Source organism: Hyla sarda, chromosome 2 (genome assembly GCF_029499605.1).
Source record: "Hyla sarda isolate aHylSar1 chromosome 2, aHylSar1.hap1, whole genome shotgun sequence".
Classification (NCBI taxonomy): Eukaryota; Metazoa; Chordata; class Amphibia; order Anura; family Hylidae; genus Hyla; species Hyla sarda.
In genome coordinates this window covers 45,143,944-45,166,489 of record NC_079190.1, presented here as the reverse complement: position 1 = coordinate 45,166,489, position 22,546 = coordinate 45,143,944, and the positions used below count along the sequence as shown (strand labels likewise).

Here is a 22,546-nt window from a genome sequence, read left to right as displayed (position 1 = left end):
AATGTTTGGGAACCTGTTTGTGTTCATCAGAAAAAAATTCCAAAGTTTTTGATATTTAGACCTGATTCAGAGCACTGATGGGTCCTGTCTCGAGATGCCTCCATCCTTATATTGTAATCTTATGACAAGCCAAGGCTTTAAAAAGGGAGAATACCCCTTAAAGGGGTATTCCAGGCAAAACCTTTTTTATATATCATCTGGCTCCGGAAAGTTAAACAGATTTGTAAATTACTTCTATTAAAAAATCTTAATCCTTCCAATAGTTATTAGCTTCTGAAGTTTTCTAACTGCTCAATGATGATGTCACGTCCCGGGAGCTGTGCATGATGGGAGAATATCCCCATAGGAACTGCACAGCTCCCGGGACGTGAGTCATCAGAGAGCAGTTAGACAGAAAACAACAACTCAACTTCAGAAGCTAATAACTATTGGAAGGATTAAGATTTTTTAATAGAAGTAATTTACAAATCTGTTTAACTTTCCGGAGCCAGTTGATATACAAAAAAAAAGTTTTGGCCTGGAATACCCCTTTAAAGACAACTTGTCACCTCTCCTGACATATAAGAAAGTATTTATATGCCCAATAAAATAATTTTTCTGCGGTTTCTCGTTTATTCTTCCTGGAAACTTAGACTTGACAACTGGATGTTACGGATGTCATTGTCATCACTGACCTGACAGTCTCCCGGAGGAATAATAGAAGAATAAGTCAAGGCATAGAAAACTAGAAAACGTTGTCCCAATAAAATAACAATTGGGGAGCACAAGCAGTCACAAAATCTAAATAAATAGAAAAAAGTTCAGGATAGTTGTAAGATAATGGTACGAAATTCAGGAAATTGAATGGCTCCAGCTTGGTCCAGGCCGGGCACACAGGGGTACTATATGGTACAGATAAAGTACTTTACAAAAATCAATTTTGGATTTGAAAGGAAAGATGTTATCACTAACCAGTAATAAGAGCATCGGGTCGTGACTGTTCCTTTCGCCAGGCTGGTACAAACACTGTAATATCCTTATGTCCTCTGTCCTGGAACCAGCTGACAGCGAGCTTGATCCCGCGGCAAGAAAATACTTCTTTATTTCCATGGCTAAAAAACAAAACAAAAAACAGTCATTAGTATTAGTAGATGTTGTTGTATAGTAATCATGACGAGCGAGGCCCAACTGAGTACCCAGATATTTGACACTGTGTATTTGATGTTGCGTATTTCTTTTATAGCAAAGTCCATGGAAGTAATAATAAACACATAGGGGGGTATTTATCAATTTTGCCTGTTGACCGTTTCTTTTTACCCTTTTTTTTTTTTCACTTTGGTTTTCATGGACATGACCAAATTTATCATTTGGTGCACATTGGCCCTCATTTACTTCGAAAATCGGGTTGTAAGTCTATCTTGCTTTCTTACCCGACTGCTTTTTCCCCTGGTATTTATTATTATGCCGCATCCTGTTTGTCGCACGTGGGTTTTGTTGGTTTTGGTTTCCAACTCCTCTGAGTTGTCGGGAAAAAATCCACAACAGTTCAACAAATTCGGGTTGGAAACCTTTATAAATGCGTGGGAAAGCTCAGAAATGTCAGGTTACGCCCCTTTTTCGGGTTTGGGAGAATCCACATCGGGTCCGTCGGGAAAAAATGTCGCATAGTGTCGCAGACTGGCGCAGGATGTCTGCGACATGGTGCAGACAAAGATGCGCCAAAAAAACCGACAAAAGAAGTCGGGTTTAGAATAGTAAATGAGGGCCAATGTTAGTAATTTTGGCTCAAATGTTGAAATCAGCCGTTCCCAGCGCCTTTTACACAGAACTTACCCCCACAGAGGACGCGTATTTTACCCCTTGTGCAGCCATTTCGGGGTCCCTCCTGCAGTATCTCAGCAAGCGACATGAGTTATTTTCTTTTGTGGGGTTTATGACCACCATGTGAAATGGATTTTATTTTCAACTTGAGTAGTTTTTTTTTGGTTACTTTAGTGCAGTGGTCTTCAACCTGCGGACCTCCAGATGTTGCAAAACTACAATTCCCAGCATGCCCGGACAGCCGTTGGCTGTCCGGGCATGCTGGGAGTTGTAGTTTTGCAACATCTGGAGGTCCGCAGGTTGGAGACCACTGCTTTAGTGCTTTACCTTTCCTGAACCTGTCCGGCCATGTCCAATGCTGGCTCAACGGAGGGTGAAGGTTCCTCAGAGACAACTATGTCGCAGGATAGTATTGAGCAGCCCTCGAGGCGTCGATGCTTTCACAAAGAAATGTTTTAAATGTATTTTGACGCCTTTTACATTTTCTGACATTGCTAAGTGTGTTTTCCATGTGCAACATTACTTGGCGCCATTTTGCGCCAAAAAAAACACGATTTGCACCAAAATTGCGCCAAAGATCGATTGGCGCAAATGATGAATTACTGACTAAAGTAAAAAATCACACACAGGACCGTGTGATTTTGAGAAAGTTGTAAAAATGACAGTGGAGAAGATGCGCCAAACTTTGGTGCAAAAAGACACTGCGCCACAGTATTGCGCCAAAGTTACGTGAAAAAAACACATAACTCCTTTGATAAATACCCCCCATAGACTTTGCTAGCACTGAAATAAGCAGCGTCAAATACCTAGCGTCAAATACGCTATGGGGGAGATTTACCAAAACCTGTGCAAAGGAAAAGTTGTCCAGTTGCCCATAGCAACCAATCAGATCGCTTCTTTCATTTTGCAGAGGTCTTGTTAAAAATGAAAGAAGCGATCTGATTGGTTGCTATGGGCAACCGGACACCTTTTCCTTTGCACAGGTTTTGATAAATCTCCCCCTATGTGTGACCCTACCCCATGGCTTATGACCACATTTTAGCTTTTGCTGGAACTCTATGGTAATTCCCGTTTAGTAGATATGGGTGTTGGGGTCTTGTAGCTTTAATATGAATGTTAAATTGCTGCCCTAGCGTGGCCTTCTGAATCCGACCTAGGGCTCACACGAGCGGGAAATCTTTTAGGCTCACAAATGCCAATGAGCATTCTATCCCATCAGTCAGAATATTCATCAGAGCTGAATAACAAAAATATTCTCATTGACTGCTCATTATCCCGGCAGCACTGAAAAGAAATTGGCGGAGAACATCCTGTACATGGCAATGCAAATGTAAAACTGGAATCGAGCTTTGTGGAGGAACGGAAGAGTCATTTTAGTAAACCAATTTGCATATACGTAGTTTGTGGATAGACATTGTAATCAGACCTTCACCGATCACTAAAGAGAACTGGGAGACGGCCATCTGATGCAGGAAACGGGTTCTATAGTAAGTCCATGGAGTCTGTCTCCTGCAGTGAGATGGGGAGAGAACTGCTCGACCGAGAGCTTCACCCTGCTCTGTTTAGTGATCAGTGGAGGTCTGAACACCCAGACCCTCACGGATCAGAAGTTGTAACATCTCTCCATAACAAGTCAAAAGTTTTGAAAAATTATAATAACACTTTAAAGCCCCCATGCAAGTCTTCCAAGTACTTCCTGACTCTCCCCTGACATCTGGGGAAAAGAGGATCGGGCCTTCTGAATTTCAACATCTCATCCCGGAATGCCAAGTTGCCCGTCAAGACCAAACACGACTATGGTGGCATTTTTAAAAAAAAAAAAAAAACAACAACAACCTTTTACTGGTAGATTATGTTTTAAGCTGGGTTCACATATGTCTGGTGTCCCTGAGCCATCCTGGAAGGGAACACTAAAGGCAACAAGTTCATGGTACCGGACCTTTAATGGGGTACTCCGCTGCCCAGCATTCAGAACATTTTGTTCCGAATGCTTGGAGTGGGCAGCGGGGGGTTTGTGATGTCACGACCACGCCCCCTCCCATAGACTTACATTAAGGGGGCGTGGTTTGAGATACCGAGAGGCGTGGCAGTGACATCACGACCCCAGCCGCCTGCACCCAGCGGTCTAAATGAACACCGAGTGCTGCACAGAGATTGCGGGGGCCCCTGTGGCAGGACCCTATTGATCAGACATCTTATCTCCTATCCTTTGGATTGGGAATAAGATGTCTAGGGGCAGGGTACCCCTTTAAGCCATCTGACATCATTGCCCTGTGGCAACGTTTCACCAGATAAAAAAAATTCAGCATTCAATGATTTTTCTTCAAGCATCTGCATGCTGGATGGCACTTTGCTAGACTACCGGATAAATGGGTAGGAGCCCTCAATGCACAATTTACCCACAGAAGTATACTAATACAAATCAGTCCTGTCAATCGCTGTCCTTATTAGGAGTCACTTCTAGTCCCTATAACACCCTCCCCTGTTCTCTTCATATAAGCTTTCAGGCCTTATCTGAGATCACCCCTAGTAATCAAACAGATGAAAGGGAAATTACAAGAGCAATTTGGATGTAATGATTTCTAGTCTGTAGTGGGATCTCGGAGAACATTAGCAATTATACCAATGACTACTTATCACATGTATTTCTATTCACAGCCGCGCGGGGAATCGCCGCGATGGAAAGATAATTAATTGAACACCATGTGGAATTTAACTACATTTTCCCTATTGCTAGAATTTCTTAATGTCAGACAATAACCAGATTACACGTAGAACAATCGTCTGTTCGGAGTCGTGTAATTAACAATTTCTGGGCTTCGTGAGGATAGAATTAGGTTTGTTCCAAGCCTCATTCCCTGCTAAGACATAGAACAGAGTTCTGCTTCCCCGTTGGGGTCCTGGGTTCGTGTTTGACTGATGAACACATCTCAGCTTGTACGTTCCCCCACAGTGTTTGAGAAGGTTGGCGCTATATAAATTAAAATAAATAAATATACTGTTTTGCAGGTAGACATAGTGAGGGCCATTCTTAGGTGCATTCAGCCTACTAAGGGGGTGCCACAGATGGCCTTGCAACTTTGGACCCCCACAAATTTGAAAGTTATTTGTATAGTACTGATAATAGAAAATTTTTGCCTGGAGCTGTTAGTTAGTCTCTGTATGGCGGTATTATCTGAGCGCTCTATCATATCATTATACTATATTATATGATACTTATCAATTTACGGCATTATTATTTGCATGACCGTACCGTGTAGGGACATGGGAACAGCAGGTACTGCATAAAATATATAGTATATATTAATATGGCTACTAGGCAGTATCGTTATGCTCTCAGACAATGGTATATAGCTCAAATGGTTAATTATACCCTATGTTATGTATTGCATTGTCTTTATAATGTTGTATGCCTTTAAATGTTTTTACCAAGTCTTGTAACCACGGAAGGTGTCAGTGACCAGGTGACTTGTGTGGTGGGTCTGCAGCATTCTGTCCAGGTCCACTACAAGTACCAGCGAGCCCGCAAGTCTCTGAAGTCACTTGTCACCTCCTTGGGCCTAACTGAGCTGTAAACACTATTCCATCTTTTATCTATACAGTAAAGCTGCCGTTGTTCCGTAGCTTGGCATCTGAGTCATTATTTGCCCCGCGCCTAGCCCAGGATCCAGCGGCCATGCCTCGGGTGGTGCAGAGATTAATCACGCCCTGGAGTCACGAATACAAGGGGTTAATGCCATCTGCCCTCATCACAGCCTCCCCACATGTCTGATAGGAAGGGATCCAATTTCTTGGACTCCGCACTGAACATTAGAAAAGAAGTCCCGAGTTGAATGGATGGTGATTGAGTATGTGCACTACTGCTCCATTCTAACTCTATGGGACTGATGAAGCTAGCAGAATGTTATACTCAGCTATCTCTGCCAGTCCCATTGGCTTCCACTGAATGGAATGGCAGGGCACATACAAGATCACTGTCCATTTAAACAAGGACAAGTGGAACCCCTGTTCTGGTGATTGTTTTGTGTCCCAGCAATTGGACCCCCACTAATGAGACAGATATCAGCTACCCTGTGAATAATTTAGGGTGCCCTGATCACACCACTTATTACAGTTTCTTGATACATCCTTACGCTCCTGAGATATGAGGATTTATAGTTTGTCTGACAATTCAGGGATTCAGTCAGATGGGCGTGAATTTCAGATGGGAGTGACTGTCAGGTGATGGTGGGATTATACAGTCAGGAGGTGTATTAGGCGTACCCGGCCCTTAATGTGCAACCTCACACCCCCTGACTGTATAATCCCACCCATCACCATATTGTCACTCCCATTATTAAAATTAAGTTCACGCCCATCTGACTTATTCCCTGAATTGTCCGACATATTATAAACCCTTATATCCTGGGAATAGGAGGGTTTATCATGAAACTGTAAAAAGGCAGTGCGATCAGGTAACTCTGAGCTATTTAATGATATTGCAATCCCATTTTTCTGGGGTGGTCACAAGTCCTATTTGAGCACACAATGGATTCCCCACAATCTTCTGACTTCTGTTTGGGCTGCCAGGCTAAAAATTAGGTAAAGCTTCAGTCCAGCCATTTGTATCATCAGTCTTCCAGAACAAGGCAAGAGAAGTGCTCAGCTAAGTGCTTCTCTCTCTGTCTCGCTGTAGGAATGGACTCTATAGTAAGTCTATGGCTCCTGTCTTACACAGTGAGATGGGGAGAAAACTACTTATCCAAATTCTTCCAGTGTGTTATAGGGATCGCTGGGGGTCTCAGCACAAGACCCAAATGATCAAAACCTTAAACTTGCCAATCCTTTTTTTAAGCGACAGTGACATGTTCTGTCAACTGCTGGCCTAAGTACAATGGCCCATAGTTACAAAGAAGGTAGTTATTCCCCAAATGTATTAAATGGCACACTTTATAATTAATATGGCACACTTTATAATTAATATGGCACACTTTATAATTAATATGGCACACTTTATAATTAATATGGCACACTTTATAATTAATATGGCACACTTTATAATTAATATGGCACACTTTAAACTGTCCGAAGTCCGAATATAAAATTTATACCTGTGATCGGTAATGAAAAAGTCACAAATCTACTCTATCTACATTTGCGACAGTTTACACCAAAACCTATTGTAAACTACATAATCACTTACAACTTACATTACATCAGGTCAGACTGTAGGTAAGTGCCCTACTTTCTGTACTTTGTATAAAATGTGGTCAGCCAGAAGAGATCTCAAGTGAATCAGATTAAGCTGCAATACCAGACACAATCTATATACAAGCGTGGCGCTGTTGCCCGAAAAAAAGACCCACCTTTTTATACTAGTCAATCCCATTATATAGCATGTAGTATTCTCTCAGCTTTCCATAAAGATGTCTGTCTCTAATCTACAGGGCAACATAATAACAATAGGGCACCGCGCCAAGTAAGCTGGGTGTCATCTGTCAGGTCATAGGAATTCAAGATATAATACTCTCTAAGGACAGATCAGATGAACAATATAGAATGACTACCAAACACCGCACATCCCTTTATGGTCTATTCACACGTACAGTATTCTGCGCAGATTTGATGCCTGAACACAGCTTGAAATCCTGCACATCAAATCTGCACAGAATACTGTACGTGGGAATAGACCTTTAAAGTGTATCTATGAGCAAAAACTGAAAAAAGTACTCCTGAAACCTCAAGGGCAATAACAGTATACAGATAAACAGTGTGCATCCTCTGTCAGCTGTATTTGCTTCTAGGAGCTGTAGACACCATTGGATAGCTGATAGGCCTTGGATAGGGTATTAAAGGGGTACTCCTATGCCCCAGCCTTCTGAACATCCAGTTCAGAGGTCTTGGAGCAGCCGTCGCGACATCACGGCCATGCCCCCTTGTGACGTCACGCCACGCCATGCCCCTCCCCTCCATTGATGTCTATAGGAGGGGGCATGGTGTGACATCATGAACGCTGTTCCAAGCCTTCTGAACCGGATGTTCAGAAGGCTGGGGCACAGGAGTACCCCTTTAAAGCAAGTGGGACCATTCCTGGAGCTGAGGCTGGAAGTTGAAGCGGGTAAGAATGCCAGGCTTTGGCACTTGATAAGCTCGTCTCTGCCTTCCTGACACTTGGCTGCAAAATTGAAAGTGAATTTTATAGGTCTGGCAACCACTATCACCCCAAGGAAAGGTACAGTTTGCTTTTATACCCTAATAACTATCCAACAGTGTCTGCAGCTCTTAGAAACCAATAGAGCAGATAGATCCCCTTTAAAGTGTCCCTGTCATTTAAAAATCAAGTCAAATGTTTTGATCGGTCAGGGTCTGTCTGGTGCCTTAACAATAGGCTGATCATAAAGTGCCCCCTGCTAAGACCTCCAGTGACCAGTTGTTAGTCAATCCACTGCAGTGCCCCCACAGGGAAAATGATGCATTACACAGAGCCCATATATACAACTGTCTGTGTAATACAAGACAGGTCCTCCATAGCAAGATGACCTGAAAGGACGACCTTCTTCTATTTACAGGATTATATGAAAATAGGTTTCATAGCTTGGTGGGAGTTTCCACCTTATTGCAAACACAAACCTAAAAAAATAACCAATTCGCTGGTGTCTTTGATGCTTCTCTCTAGTGTGAAGTCTTTCTTACACAAGTTCAGTCATTTATGATCAAAGCTTTTATTACATCTAGCGTCTGACCAGTGAAGTAGCTGCTTTATGGCAGTCATGTTGGTATCCAGCAAAACAGGCCAAGCTCACAGCCTACAAGTCTACCCTCTATTCTTCCCTCTATTTATCACAATTCTGCCAACCACTGTGAGACGGATAGCTAAAATATTTTTGGAGACCCTGTCACATATAAAGAGAATGTTTTTGTCCAGATCAATTACATATTCTTTAAAGAAGAATTCCATGCTATGCCATTTCTGTAAATCCAAATCTCAGCCTTGGCTTTATTCATATTTCTAGCAATTTCCAAGGGCCACAGGCCGACCAGATTCCCTTGATCTTCAGATAGGTGCAGGTCCCAGAAAAGTGACCTGCATCTATGAGACACATTTGGCACATCTTGTGGATATGCCATACCTGTCTCCGATGGGAATATCCCTTTAAAGGGTTACTCCGGTGGAAAAAATATATATTTCTAATCAGCTGGTTCCAGAAAGCTATACAGATTTGGAAATTACTTCTATTTAATAATCTTAGGCCTTCCACTACTTATCAGCTGCTGTTTGCCTCATAATAATCTTAGGCCTTCCACTATTTATAAGCTGCGTAAAGGCTCCAGAGGAAGTTGTGTAGTTCCTTACAGTCTGACCTCAGTGCTCTCTGCTGCCACCTTTGTCCATGTCAGAAACTATCCAGAGTAGAGGCAAATCCCCATAGCAAACCTCTCCTCCTCTGGACAGTTCCTGAAGCAGACAGAGGTGGCAGCAGAGAGCACTGTGGTCAGACTAGAAAGAACTACACAACTTCCTCTGGAGCACACAGCAGATGACAAGTAATGGAAGGATTAAGATTTTTAAATAATAGTCATGTTCAAATCTATTTAACTTTCCGGTACTAGTTGATTTAAAAACATGTGTTTTCCAACAGAATACCCCTTGAAGCCTGAACCAAAAAAAATAAATAAATAAAAAGAACACAAGAAGTGGTAGTCAGCCATGCCACTCTATGTACCTGGTTAATCATACTAGTCTTTGGATCTCATAGTTGTGGATCTCGTGTATGGTATTCACAGTATCACTCACCTCATAGCAACATTGCTCCCATCAATGACGATAGGCCTTAAGTTTTCACTGTCATCTATTCCCTCCTGATGAAATGGAGATTCGGGTCTTTGCGATTCAAAGGAAGATGCTTCCCGTACAGCTGAGTTACTCAAGCCGCCATTTTGCTCTGGCTCGCTCTTGCTGCCAAGCTTAACAAGTTCCCCCAAAATGTCATTGATTAAAGCATTTGTACCAAGCTTGTTGAGGACAAGAAGAACCTGCTCTTCCGAGTAACCCAACTTAAGTGCAAAGTCCAGTTTAGTTTGGTATTCCTTTACTTCATCTGGTGGCTTCTTTATCTCCTTAGAGTCTGTTTGGTCATGTTCACTTTTAAGATCTTCTAGAATCTCATTTCTTTTTAGTATGTATGGCTCGATGCAAGGAGAACGACAGAGCTGCCTGTGCTTCTTGGTCACCCGACAAGGTTCGGCTACAAGTCTTCTCGACAGCTCGGACTCATTGTCAGAATTTGTGCTTTCTTCTGAGTCACAACTGGAGCTGCAGGTCTCCTCAGAGGTATCTTTGTCTGAATCATCCTTCCTGGAATTAACTTTATCCATGGTTGGCTTCCGCAGAATAGTCCACGGAACAATTGCACTTAAGTGTGTATCACTGGTCTCTGTATAGAGGCGCCCAAAGCTATGGCCAAAGTCATCTTTCAAGCCCATGAAGCCGGTACATGTGTCCGACTCCACCTTGTTGTTATTTCTGAAGCCTTGATAAAATGACCTGAATTCCTGAAAATGAAGCAAAGTAAATATTAGAAAATATGGTCACAAAAAAAATGATCTAATAGGATCGAGAAGAGGTCATTGTGCTGGTATTAAAACAACTTTTTAGGCTACAATTTGCAACCTATAAAGAGACTGTAATGCCAAAAGATGGAGGCCTGGTCTCAAGGGTGTAACTACAAAGGGTGCAGAGGTAGAATTCATACCTGGTCCCTGGTGAATTAGGGGACAAAAGTTTGCCCTACCACATTAAAGTTCACCATGTGCCCTGTTACAGTCTTTGGATTAGGGTCTAGAGGCTTTAAGTGCTGCCTTCTATACCAGTTTTTATTATTCAAAAGGAGCAATAAGCTACAAAAAATGTTAATTTATACAATTAAATTATAAAATTTCAAATAAAAATGTAACTTCTTGAAATCTATCATGTCCATCCATCAATGTTCATGACAGCTTCTCCACTATTATTTCACATAAATCCTGAAGCCCCGTGCAAGTCTAAGGGATTTCTGGTACATCCCTTGAACACATTCTTCTGGGGCTGCAGAGATTGTCCAGGACTTTTAAACATCATGCCAACTGTCCTGCAGGCAGGTGTAGAGAATAGTTAGTGCAGGGGACAAGATATGAGGATGAGATGTGAGGTCAGGCTATGAGGACAGGATATGAGAATGGAATACGAGGACTGGATATGAGGTCGGAATATGAGGTTGAGGACGAGATATGAGGTCAGGATATGAGGGTGAGATATGAGCTTGGAATATGAGGTTGAGGACGAGATATGAGGTCAGGATATGAGGTCGGAATATGAGGATGAAGACGAGATATGAGGTCAGGATTTGAGGGTGAGATATGAGCTTGGAATATGAGGATGAGGACGAGATATGAGGTCAGGATATGAGGATGGGATATGAGAATGAGATATGAGAATGAGAAATACATTGGTGCTTTTCCGGTCCCACATAGTTTAGGTAAGAAGACAGGCAACACTGGATACTCTGCTATTAATAATACAATCATGCCCACCATCATCTACTCTTCCTCACAGCTACTTAATGCACCTCCCTATAGTCATCCTCTACACCGGCTGGTCCACGAATGTTTGTCTCCTTATGTGACAACGTCGGAGCCCTAGAAAACATTGGCCATTTTGGGCAACACATTTTATTACTGCCAGGGGCGTTAAAATTGTAATTTTTTTTTTTTGCTATAACACAAATAACAAGGGAGGCTTCTAACACAGCTTTGCAAGAGGCACTTTCTGACATCATCTCAAATATACAGAAATATAGAACATGTACACAGTATTATGGCTCTTATTTCACCATGAGATATACAATTGTGCTCGCATAGGCCGAAGAGAGTGACACGCTAGACATATTGCACAAACAAAATTGTCTCATGGGAATCCTACTCGCACCCAAACCATGGACGGGAAGAACTAATGGCTCCTAATTAGGATGACTGTCCTGGTTGGAATTATCCGGAGGTTCGGCAGATTGCAGACATTCCCACCACCCCTGTCAGTCTGGGAAGGCTGCAGATGGCTGAGATGCTCTAGACTATGGTAAATCTGACATCTGTGTGACAACCAATCACTACAGGACCTGATGAGACTCCAGCAACTCTACTAGGGCTGCTGTAGACTGTGGTCTTTGCCCCGACTAACTATAAAAAGTGCTTTTCTACTAGAAATAGAAGGGAAATCTAGGAATAGAAGGGAAAACTTTCCAGGGTTATGTCAGAATTTGCAATGAAAATTCCACATTTTCGCCTCTTTTGTTCTTTACTGTAATAAGCAGATATAAAAAGGTAAAAATATTCTATATGACCCAATATAATCTATTGTTTTCTTCTATATTTTATATGACCCAATCTGATCCATTGTTACCCTCTATATTCTATAATATGACCCAATATGATCCATTATTTCCCCCTATATTCTAATTCTATGATCCACAAAATAGAGGAGTACCCCTGTGATCTCCAGAATGGGAAGAGCGTGTGCTGTACTCAAGTATCCTGGACGATCCTCCAGAATTTAATATGCATGCTGTCTGCAGCACACACTCTCTCCTATGACCCATTCTGGAGATCGTGTGGGGTTCCAGTGGTCAAACCTCCATGATTAGACACTTCCTCCCCCATCCTGGGAATAGAGGATAAGTTGTTCTTCAATGGACAATCCCCTTAAATGGGCACTCTCATTATAACTAATTGTTGCTATTGCACTCCTTATGGTACATTAAAAAAAATCTTTCTAATGTAGTTTGTTTAAAAAAATGAAGTTTTCTATTTTTATTTGTGTTTAAAAAAAGCTGCCACTACGTGTCTCCCTACTTCTCCAGAGCATATTTCCCCCCATATTTTGCACAGACTTTGGACTCCTGTTGGCCTGGCAAAAGTCCAAACACAGGAAATGCAGTCTGGAGTACTGAGGGAGGTGTGTCCAGCCTGACCCAATCATAGCTCCTCTCAGGCTGGGTTCACATAATGTTTTCAGCCATACGGGACCGCATACGGCTGGGGGGAGCTAAAACCGGATGCTCCCGTATCCCTGCCGCATGCCGCCCGTATGTAATTCATTTCAATGAGCCAACCGGAGTGGAATGATGACTCCTGTCGGCTCATTTTTGCCCCGTATGCGGTTTTCCCACCAGACCTAAAACCGTGGTCGACCACAGTTTTAGGTCCGGTGAAAAATCGCATGAGAGCAAGAATGGGCCGACCGGAGTCATCATTCCACTCCGGTTGGCTCATTGAAATTAATTACATACGGGCGGCATACGGCAGGCATACAGGAGCCTCCAGTTTTAGCTCCCCCCTGCTGTATGCGGTCCCGTATGGCTGAAAACGTGATGTGAACCAAGCCTCACACTTAACTGCCATTTGCTGTTGGTTGCAGAGTAAGGGAGGAAGTTCTCCCCTGTATGGCTTCAAATGATGTCACGCCTGCTGGAGAACACCTCTTCCCAGTCTGTGAACCTGAACCTGGGCAGAAAATACAGAGCAATATCAAGATAGAAAACAAAAAAATAATAAAAATAAAGGCGGGGGTGGTCTATCATGATGGGGGGGAGTGAACTGGGAGGATTATTAAATGTATCAAGTTAATAAGATATACTCTTTAATAGAAATAGGAATACAGCTTTGGTATAGGGGCAGTTTAGAGTCAGAGTTGGCAGTTCCCATAGTGGTAATGATCGTGTCACTATGGTTGGTGTGTCACTGCAGGAGTCCTTATCAGACAGAACCCCAGGTTTCTTGTTCCCTGAGATCCGGTGATATAGACGACTTCTGCGTTCCTTTAATCTGCATCTATCTTGCATTCACAGCATCTTCTCAGGTCCTACATGAGTTAACTGGATAAACCTCCGAGCAATGTTCAACGACATTTTCATACAGTTTGTCTGGTTTTCCTTTGAAATGTGGATTATTTTGCTAAAATCTTGACTTTTATCCATCAACCACTTGATCTGCTCTTTGATATAAGAACTGCATTCAGAACAGGGTTCTCTAGGGAAGTATTGTAGCCTCCAGGCCCTACGAGACTGTAAATCAACATTTATCAATACATCTCCACAATGAGGGTTTCTGTAACATAAATCCAAGTGTAGCTGTCAACGCGTACGGGCAGTCAGACTGTGCGGAGCTTGTAATATTTACAGCCAAGGGAGAACACAAAGTGCAGTTTTCTGCGCAAGAGTATTATCCATAATTCTGTGGATTCTTTATAGTAGTTGGAGCTTCATTTTTCTTAAAGGGGTACTCCCGTGGAAAACAAATTTTTATTTTTTTTAAATCAACTGGTGCCAGAACATTAAACAGATTTGTAAATGAACAATAATATATTAACAACACCTCAAGGATGATACACAATGAACAAAAAATGATTGACAGTTTGATAGAAATGCAAAACAATTTATTATACAATGTTATTCACAATATAAAATCAATTTAAAAATTAGGTTAATGAAACATAAATATAATTAACTAAACTGATAGAGCAATAGTACATGTAGGGGGAGATTTATCAAAACCTGTGCAGAGGAAGAGTGGTGCAGTTGCCCATAGCAACCAATCAGATTGCTTCTTTCATTTTCCACAGGCCTCTTTAGAGGCCTGTGGAAAATGAAAGAAGCAATCTGATTGGTTGCTATGGGCAACTGCACCACTCTTCCTCTGCACAGGTTTTGATAAATCTCCCCCGTAGTGTTTTACCATTGGGCCCTAATGGTATGTATAAATGAGTATAGCACTGCTGTTAAGTTATCGGCCGATTATCCGCCATAAACTGTTAGTCCGGCAATAATATGAAACAGTCTTTGATTAACAGACTGAGCTGTTCGGGAATATTAAGGGATTGGTTATCTCTCACCCTGTCCGCCGGTCTCCGTACTGCGACGGGCCAAAGATGGTAAAGTTGATGTAATAGACGTTGATTGGAATCTGTCTAGCGGCGGGGCTCTGGCATGAGGCTCCCACGTCGGAGGTCTGTAGCGGTGGCGTGCGGCTGTGTTGGTATCGGACCTCTGCTTAACCAGCCAGAACAGGACACCTGTGCATATAGTAGCGTGTGAGGCAAGTCTGTGCGGCAGGTAGGTGAGACTCCCAGCTGATGCAGTGGATGGATAAATGACTTGTTTCAATAGATGTGCCGGCTTCTGGAGGAGCAGTGCTAAGACTGTTCCATATTATTGCCGGACTAACAGTTTATGCCGGATAATCGGCCGATAACTTAAAGGGGTACTCCGCCCCTAGACATCTTATCCCCTATTCAAAGGATAGGGGATAAGATGTCAGATCGCCGCGGTGCCGCTGCTGGGGATCCCCGGGATCCCCGCTGCGGCACTGCGCTATTATTACAGCACAGAGCGAGTTCGCTCTGTGCGTAATGACGGGCGATACAGGGAACGGAGCAGCGTGATGTCATGGCTCCGCCCCTCGTGACATCACGACCTGTCCCCTTAATGCAAGTCTATGGCAGGGGGGTGACGACCGCCGCGCGCCCTCCCATAGACTTGTATTGACGGGGGCGGGCCGTGACGTCACAAGGGGCGGAGCAGTGACGTAACGATGCTCCGGCCCCTGTATTGCGCGTCATTACGTGCAGAGCGAACTCGCGCAGTGCCGCAGCAGCGATCCCGGGGGTCCCCAGCAGCGGCACTGCGGCGATCTGACATGTTATCCCCTATCCTTTGGATAGGGGATAAGATGTCTAGGGGCAGAGTACCCCTTTAACAGCAGTGCTATACTCATTTATATATACCATTAGGGCCAATGGTAAAAAACTACATGCACTACTGCTCTATCAGTTTAGTTAATCATATTTATGTTTTATTAATCTAATTTTTAAATTGATTTTATATTGTGAATAACATTGTGTAATAAATTGTTTTGCATTTCTATCAATCAAACTGTCAATCATTTTTTGTTCATTGTGTATCATCCTTGAGGTGTGGTTAATATATTATTGTTATTTTATATTATTGTTGATCAGTGGGGACTGATCTTTTTAACCACATATACCTTGGACGCTGGTTGTGAGCTGCACACATTAGTTTTCTTTTCAAATTTGTAAATTACTTCTATTTAAAAATCTTAATCCTTCCAGTACCTATCAGCTGCTGTATGCTCCATAGGAAGTTGTGCAGTTCTTTTCAGTCTGACCACAGTGCTCTTTGCTGCCACCTCTGTCCATGTCAGGAACTGTCCAGAGCAGGAGAGGTTTGCTATGGGGTATCCTAAAATGGCACAGAAGTGTCAGCAGAGAGCACTGTGGCCAGACTGGAAAGACTACATGACTTCCTCCAGGACATACAGCAGCTAATAAGTCAGTGTTTCCAAACCAGGGTGCCTCCAGCTGTTGCAAAACTACAACTCCCAACATGCTCGGACAGCCGCTGGCAGGAGGTACCCTGGTTGGAAAACACTGTAATAAGTACTGGAAAGAACTACACAACTTCATGTGGAGCATACAGCAACTGATAAGTACTGGAAGAATTAAGATTTTATATAGAAGTAATTTACAAATCTGTTTAACTTTCTGGCACCAGTTCATTAAAAAAAAAAAAAATTTCTACTCGAGTACCCCTTTAAACTCCTAATCCCCTCCATAAACATACAGAAACATGAAAACATTCTTGATGCCTGCCGGCACAACTACAGGAGACTTAGGTTTGTCCTGCATACGGCTTAGGTTGTGTTCACACTACGGTCACAGATTCTGCTGGGAGCCTTCGACAGTTTCTTCAGGTTTGACGGGTAGAATAACACAGCATGCAGCACTATGCTTCCCATCAAAACGATGGGCACTGCAATTGAGTCCGACAGATCCCATTATAAGTCAGTGGGCAGCGTCAGCATTGTTGGTGTTCTTCAGCTCAGATTAGATACTGCTGTCTTGGTTCCTGTTACAACAGTTTGTTCTTTCTTATAGAAAATCTGGTCTCTACCCTGGAGTAGTCTTCAGTAATGACATGTAGACCGGTCGGTGTTATCAATATGCATTACCAGGGCAGGAGTTAGGAACCGTGCCTTGATGGCACAAGGGTTGAGGCTGACATAGTTCAGTTGTAAGTGGGGTTGCCACCTGGCCAGTATTTTACCGGCACAGACGGTATTTTAGCCACCCTGCCGGTATTTTTATATTAAGTAAGGCTATTATTCATATAAGGTAGGGATAGGTATAAGGATATCCTTCATATAAGATAGGGATAGGTATAAGGATATCCTTCATATAAAATAGAGATAGGTATAAGGCTATCCTTCATATAAGATAGGGATAAGCATAAGGTTATCCTTCATGTAAGATAGAGATAGGTATAAGGCTATCCTTCATATAAGATAGAAATATGTATAAGGCTATCCTTTATATAAGATAGGGATAGGCATAAGGCTATCCTTCATATAAGATAGAGATAGGTATAAGGCTATCCTTCATATAAGATAGGGATAGGCATAAGGCTATCCTTCATATAAGAAAGGGATAGACATAAGACTATACTTCATATAAGAAAGGGACAGACACAAAGCTATCCTTCATTTAAGACAGGGATAGGCATAAGGCTATCCTATAAATAAGATAGGGATAGGTATAAGGCTATCCTTCATATAAGACAGGGATAGGTATAAGGCTATTCTTCATATAAGATAGAGATAGGCATAAGGCTATCCTTCATACTTCATATAAGATAGAGATAGGTATAAGGCTATGCTTCATATATGATAGCGATAGGGACTATTCATAGTATTCAGGATATGGGGAAGACTAGATGGGCCAAATGGTTCTTATCTGCTGACACATTCTGTTTCTGTTGTTTCTATTGTTACATATAATGCTCTCTAAAGGACCCTCCATAGTGCTGGCTGGAGGGGGAGGGAGACATAAGAGTATGTACGGTAGCTACCATCAGCTATAAGACCCCTTTCATCAGTTCAGTCGTGTTTCCCCACCCCCATGACAGCTTTGGAAGTACCAAAGCATAGCATTTGCATAACAGTGTTGTAGTCGCAGGCATAAAAAAAAAACATGAACTGGCTACAACCAATCACATTTTAATTTATAGATCAAGAACACAAACTCAACGTTGGGCATGGAAAAGTTTGATATTTTATTTTAAGACATTACCTAATATATACTCATCAAAAATGGTCCATTTCTTAACATTGCTTGACACATATTTATCTATAAGAATATTTGTAATCTATAACAAACAACCTCCATAAACATCTATGGCTGCCATGTTATAGCTCCATACAACTTGGAACCTGTACAGGGTTATGTGCATGGGGCCTTAATATGGCCTATATTATGGCTACAAGTCCCAGCCGGACTGGAGATTATGGTGGGTCAATAGACCAGCAGCCAGGCCAAGCTCTGCATCTGTAATACCGGTACAAAAACACCTCCTTAATACATTTAAGGCTATATTTACACTCCAGAATGTCCTCATGGAAAATCTCTGTGCAGAAATTCTGCAGACTGTGGGTGGCGGCATGACTAGACCATTTGGGAATGTGCCGACTCATGGCAATGGAGTCAGCAGAAAGAATGGACATATCCACTCTTTCTGCGGACACCTGAACTGGAATTTCCACAACAGAAACATCTGGCGCGGAAATTCCGCCATGTGCACAGTACAGCAGAATCCAATTGAAATTAATGGGACTCTGCTGTTGCGGAATCTCCATGCGGAATTCCAATGTGGAATTCTGCTCGGAAATTCTGACGTGTTAAAGTGGTACTGCGTGGCTCAACGTTTGGAACAAACTGCTGGGAGCGGGTGATGTCATAGCCCCGCCCCCTAATGATGTCTCACCCCGCCCCCTCAATGCAAGTCTATGGAAGGGGACGTGACGGCTGTCACGTGATGCAATTAGGGGGCGGGGCTATGACGTCACAAGCTCCCGGCGCTGGCTCCAGTGTTCTGAACAGTTTGTTCCAAACGCTGAGCAGCGGAGTACCCCTTTAACATAGCCTAAGACTCTACAACAGTGTTTCCCAACCAGTGTGCCTCCAGCTGTTGCAAAACTACAACTCCCAGCATGCCCGGACAGCCGAAGGCTGTCCGGGCATGCTGGGAGTTGTAGTTTTGCAACAGCTGGAGGCACAATGGTTGGGAAACACCGCTCTACAAAGAAGCCTATGGGTAAAACACCTGAAAACATTTCCATCCTAAAAACTAAAATGTCACAAATCCATGCGCATTTTATGTAGAACTTTTTAGATTTCATAGGAAACTTTAGAGTAACATCTGGCCGACGCGTTTTTAATCTTAAAAATGATTTTAAAAAAGTAGAATAAAAAAGTAAAACATGTAAAATACTACGGGGGGGGGGGGGGGGGGGAAAGATTTATCAAAACATGTCTAGAGGAAAAGTTGCTGAGTTGCCCATCAGTTGCAACCAATCAGATCGCTTCTTTCATTTTGCAGAGGCCTTGTCAAAAATGAAAGAAGCGATCTGATTGGTTGCTATGGGCAACTGGGCAACTTTTCCTCTGGACAGGTTTTGATAACTCTCCCCCCTATGTGTGAACCCACTTCTCATCTTCTTCAGAATCTGCAGAATCCCAGACTTCAAAGGAATAAGGAACATTAACATAAATAAGTTGAAGCGCGCCCAACTTATTCACCGGGGCCTCCGACCAATTATGACGGCTCCTTCTTAAGTTTGAATGCGCTAGTTTTTAATATGCGCAGCCTTCATAGAAAAAAAAATAAAAAAAGTATCTTCACAAGGAAATTCTACCAGGAACTCTGTTGCCGAGCAACCATCCTCAGTTGCTAGGATGCAAGCCCTTTAACATACCATCATGAATGCTATCACAGAAAAAAGATTAATTTGGTAGGAACAAAAGGCCTATGAAAGAGGTTGGGACATAAGTGCGTCTGGTTTACGCTTCGAGAACAATGAAGCTGCCAAACCAATCTGAAACCACCAACATCATTGTTCAATAAGTCCAGCAATGTGCTCCGGCTGGAGGAAGTGTATTCAGGGGACTTTTTTTTTTTTTTTTAATCTGTTCTAAAAAGTTGAGGACAACTTTTATTCGGCCTCGGTGATCAGTGAATCGGGATTGATCAGCGGGTAAGCAATTCAAGACATCATGGACGCTTAAGCATGAAGAATCTCCATGCAAATCCCCATGCAAATCTTATTATAATTGCAAAAAAAATAAAAAATTTAAGGAATAAAAAAAAAAAAAATTTTTTAAAAATTTAAAAAAAGAAAAGAGAACAGAAAATAAAATTAAAAGGAATAAAAAAATAATATATAAAATAACTAAAGAATTTATTGGCCTACATTTTCACTCAATATTATAATTTTTTTTTATGTAGTGAGTTATCTTGGTCAGATATTAAACTTGTATATTAAGAAAAAGTAAAAAAAAAATATTAAAAAAAAATTATATTAGAAAAGAAAGAAAAAAATAACTATTTTTTTTAATTATTAGATTATTAGATGTCATATTATTACATTTGTCCTGTTGTGTCTTGGTCATGATAAAGGGTGATGAACATTTACTAAACAGCAGATGTACTAATAGAATTGCATTTTTAACAGCTTGCTGCCTGAATTAACTGCTGGAGCACACGTCTGTCTATTGGGGGTCAGGAAATTTCAATATGAAAGCCCATGAAATCCGAAACCTTATCATTAAGTCTGAGACAAATGCATTGAGCTGCCGGGCCTATGGTCATCTTGCAAATGCGATGGTCCTGAATAAATTAAGGAGCATCTGTGTCCTCCTGTTTATTCCCTGTGGATTTGGAGGGCAAAGGCTTATCTGCAGCTGTCTTGTATAGGAAGATTGTTTGGCTGCGTATAAAGTTTATAAAAATCTAAAACGGTCGGAATTTTTAATATAGGTCAATAAGGAGAAGATAGCCTAAAATAAAAATGAATCTAATTAATATTTGAGAATTAGGACTATTTGGTCGGAGTCTCGGGGATCTTGTGTTTTGCCCCAGGGAAAGTCTTCAGTATTTTAGGATCATCATACTATATTGATGACCATCCCCCTTGTGGAACCCAATATTCACGCTTGTAGTCTATAATTCGTTTCTGGAAAATGAGGTTAAATTCTAATAGGACCTTATAGGCATCAAAACCAGTCACAACTGTTTCGGGATCAGACGCATAATGTGCTCTTTGTCATATTCTTTCCATAAGTGTAGATCTTGAGTTCCACACTTGGGGACAGAATATGACAAAGAGCACATGGTCCAATGGTGTTGTTTCTAATTAGAATTTAGTTGCCAATGGTCAGAATTTAGCCTTATGTATTAGACTGTGCTTGAAATGATGTATGAACTCCAAATTCTACATTTTCAGTATGAACCCCATAAGTTCACTATGGTCTGAAAGTTTTTTGGAGTGTATAGTTGTTCTCTTGAAAACTCCCCTCTTTGTATTACAGACCACTTCTACCTGAGGTTTCATGGACAGAAATAAAGCTATAACTGTCAGCCATGTTAGCTCTCACTAGGCTGTTCTTTGGTTTTTCAACCTGTAGATATTCTTCTCCAATTTATTACATCAACAAGCATCACTGACCAAAAGTTGACAAAAAAAGCAACTTTGGTAGCATCTGCCAGACATCTAATGTCCATAGCTAACCATACACATGGGGCTTTTTTTGGTCATAATGTGGGGCCAATAGTGATCCATGGCATCAATCGTATGTAGGATTCCACCAGCAAAACCAGACCAGACCTGCCCATCATGAACAATCGTTCATATGAAATTTAACAACAATGGACAACTGAATCGGGGAACATCTACCTTTTCAGCTGACTGTTATTTGGATCTCCCACCATAGACATTAGACAGCCTGCAGAACCCGCCAATGTTGGGCAGCTTAAGAGATGGACCAACATCCCAGGACCTTCACTAGAAATAAATATAGCTGGAAGCCTAGGGTATAACTGATAAAGTCATGAGAATATTATCCGGTGTCATGAGCATTAGGCTTTTTCCTGGGCCTACACTGGCACTAGCTCCTCTTTTTGCAATAACTACCATTTTTGCTGCCTGGTGAATCTGCCTCTGTGATCCTGCGGCAGTAAGTGTAAAAGTTGCTGTGGGAGAGAATTCCTTGGGACTGCTGGGATCTGTGCTTCTTCCCTGGTCAGGGTTGATGTAGCACTGGTCACATTGGCACTGAATCGTGACAAGGAGGCTATATAGTAAATTCTGGTGGTGATGGTTCCCTTGGGGCACACCCGATATCTTGTTGGAGAACAATGGTGTTTTGTGGTACCTAGTGATGGTGTGGTGCACAAGGAAGTCGGAAGCTGGAACAATGTCTAGAAGGTACTACTTTCACTATAAGCAGTCAAGATCTTCCACAAGTGGAGGTACAGTCTCTAGCAGAGTTCAACTTCAGGATTTGGCTGGAGCAAGGGTATCTCACAATCGGAAGTGTGATGAGGTGTCTGTTACTTGTTAACTCAACTCTCACCTGTGTGTGTCACTACTCTCTTCTCTCTCTTTACTTAGGTGAATCCCAGTATTTCTCACAATGTCTCTGCAGTTTCCCTCTGTGGGGTATGGGTCTCTGAAGACTTGTAGAATAGTAGCCATTTGACCCTAGGCCAGGCCTAAAGTCTTGTACAGTTCTACAGTGATGCTATGGGGCTCTTGTACACCTTCTGGCTCTATTCAATTTCTCTGTCTTGCCTTCAGGAGGGACTAGGATAGGATCACCAGGTTTAGG

The 22,546-nt window shown here is 42.1% G+C and overlaps 1 protein-coding gene across 8 annotated transcripts in view; it reads right to left on the bottom strand.

Annotated features, from left to right (window-relative positions):
* Positions 1 to 22,546, bottom strand: part of ZC3H12C (zinc finger CCCH-type containing 12C) — a 185,709-nt gene that overhangs the window by 8,910 nt on the left and 154,253 nt on the right. For 5 of the 8 annotated variants that reach the window (XM_056561678.1, XM_056561674.1, XM_056561675.1 and 2 more), the window contains 2 exons: positions 9,575 to 10,332; positions 952 to 1,091 (listed from right to left, as the gene is read on the bottom strand). In XM_056561678.1, coding sequence (XP_056417653.1) covers positions 952 to 1,091; positions 9,575 to 10,263 — 829 coding nt within the window. In that variant the 5' untranslated portion in view covers positions 10,264 to 10,332. Of the gene's footprint in view, positions 1 to 951; positions 1,092 to 9,574; positions 10,333 to 14,701; positions 14,846 to 18,260; positions 18,365 to 19,367; positions 19,494 to 22,546 lie in introns of those variants that run through there. The other 3 variants (XM_056561677.1, XM_056561672.1, XM_056561676.1) reach the window with 3 other exon arrangements.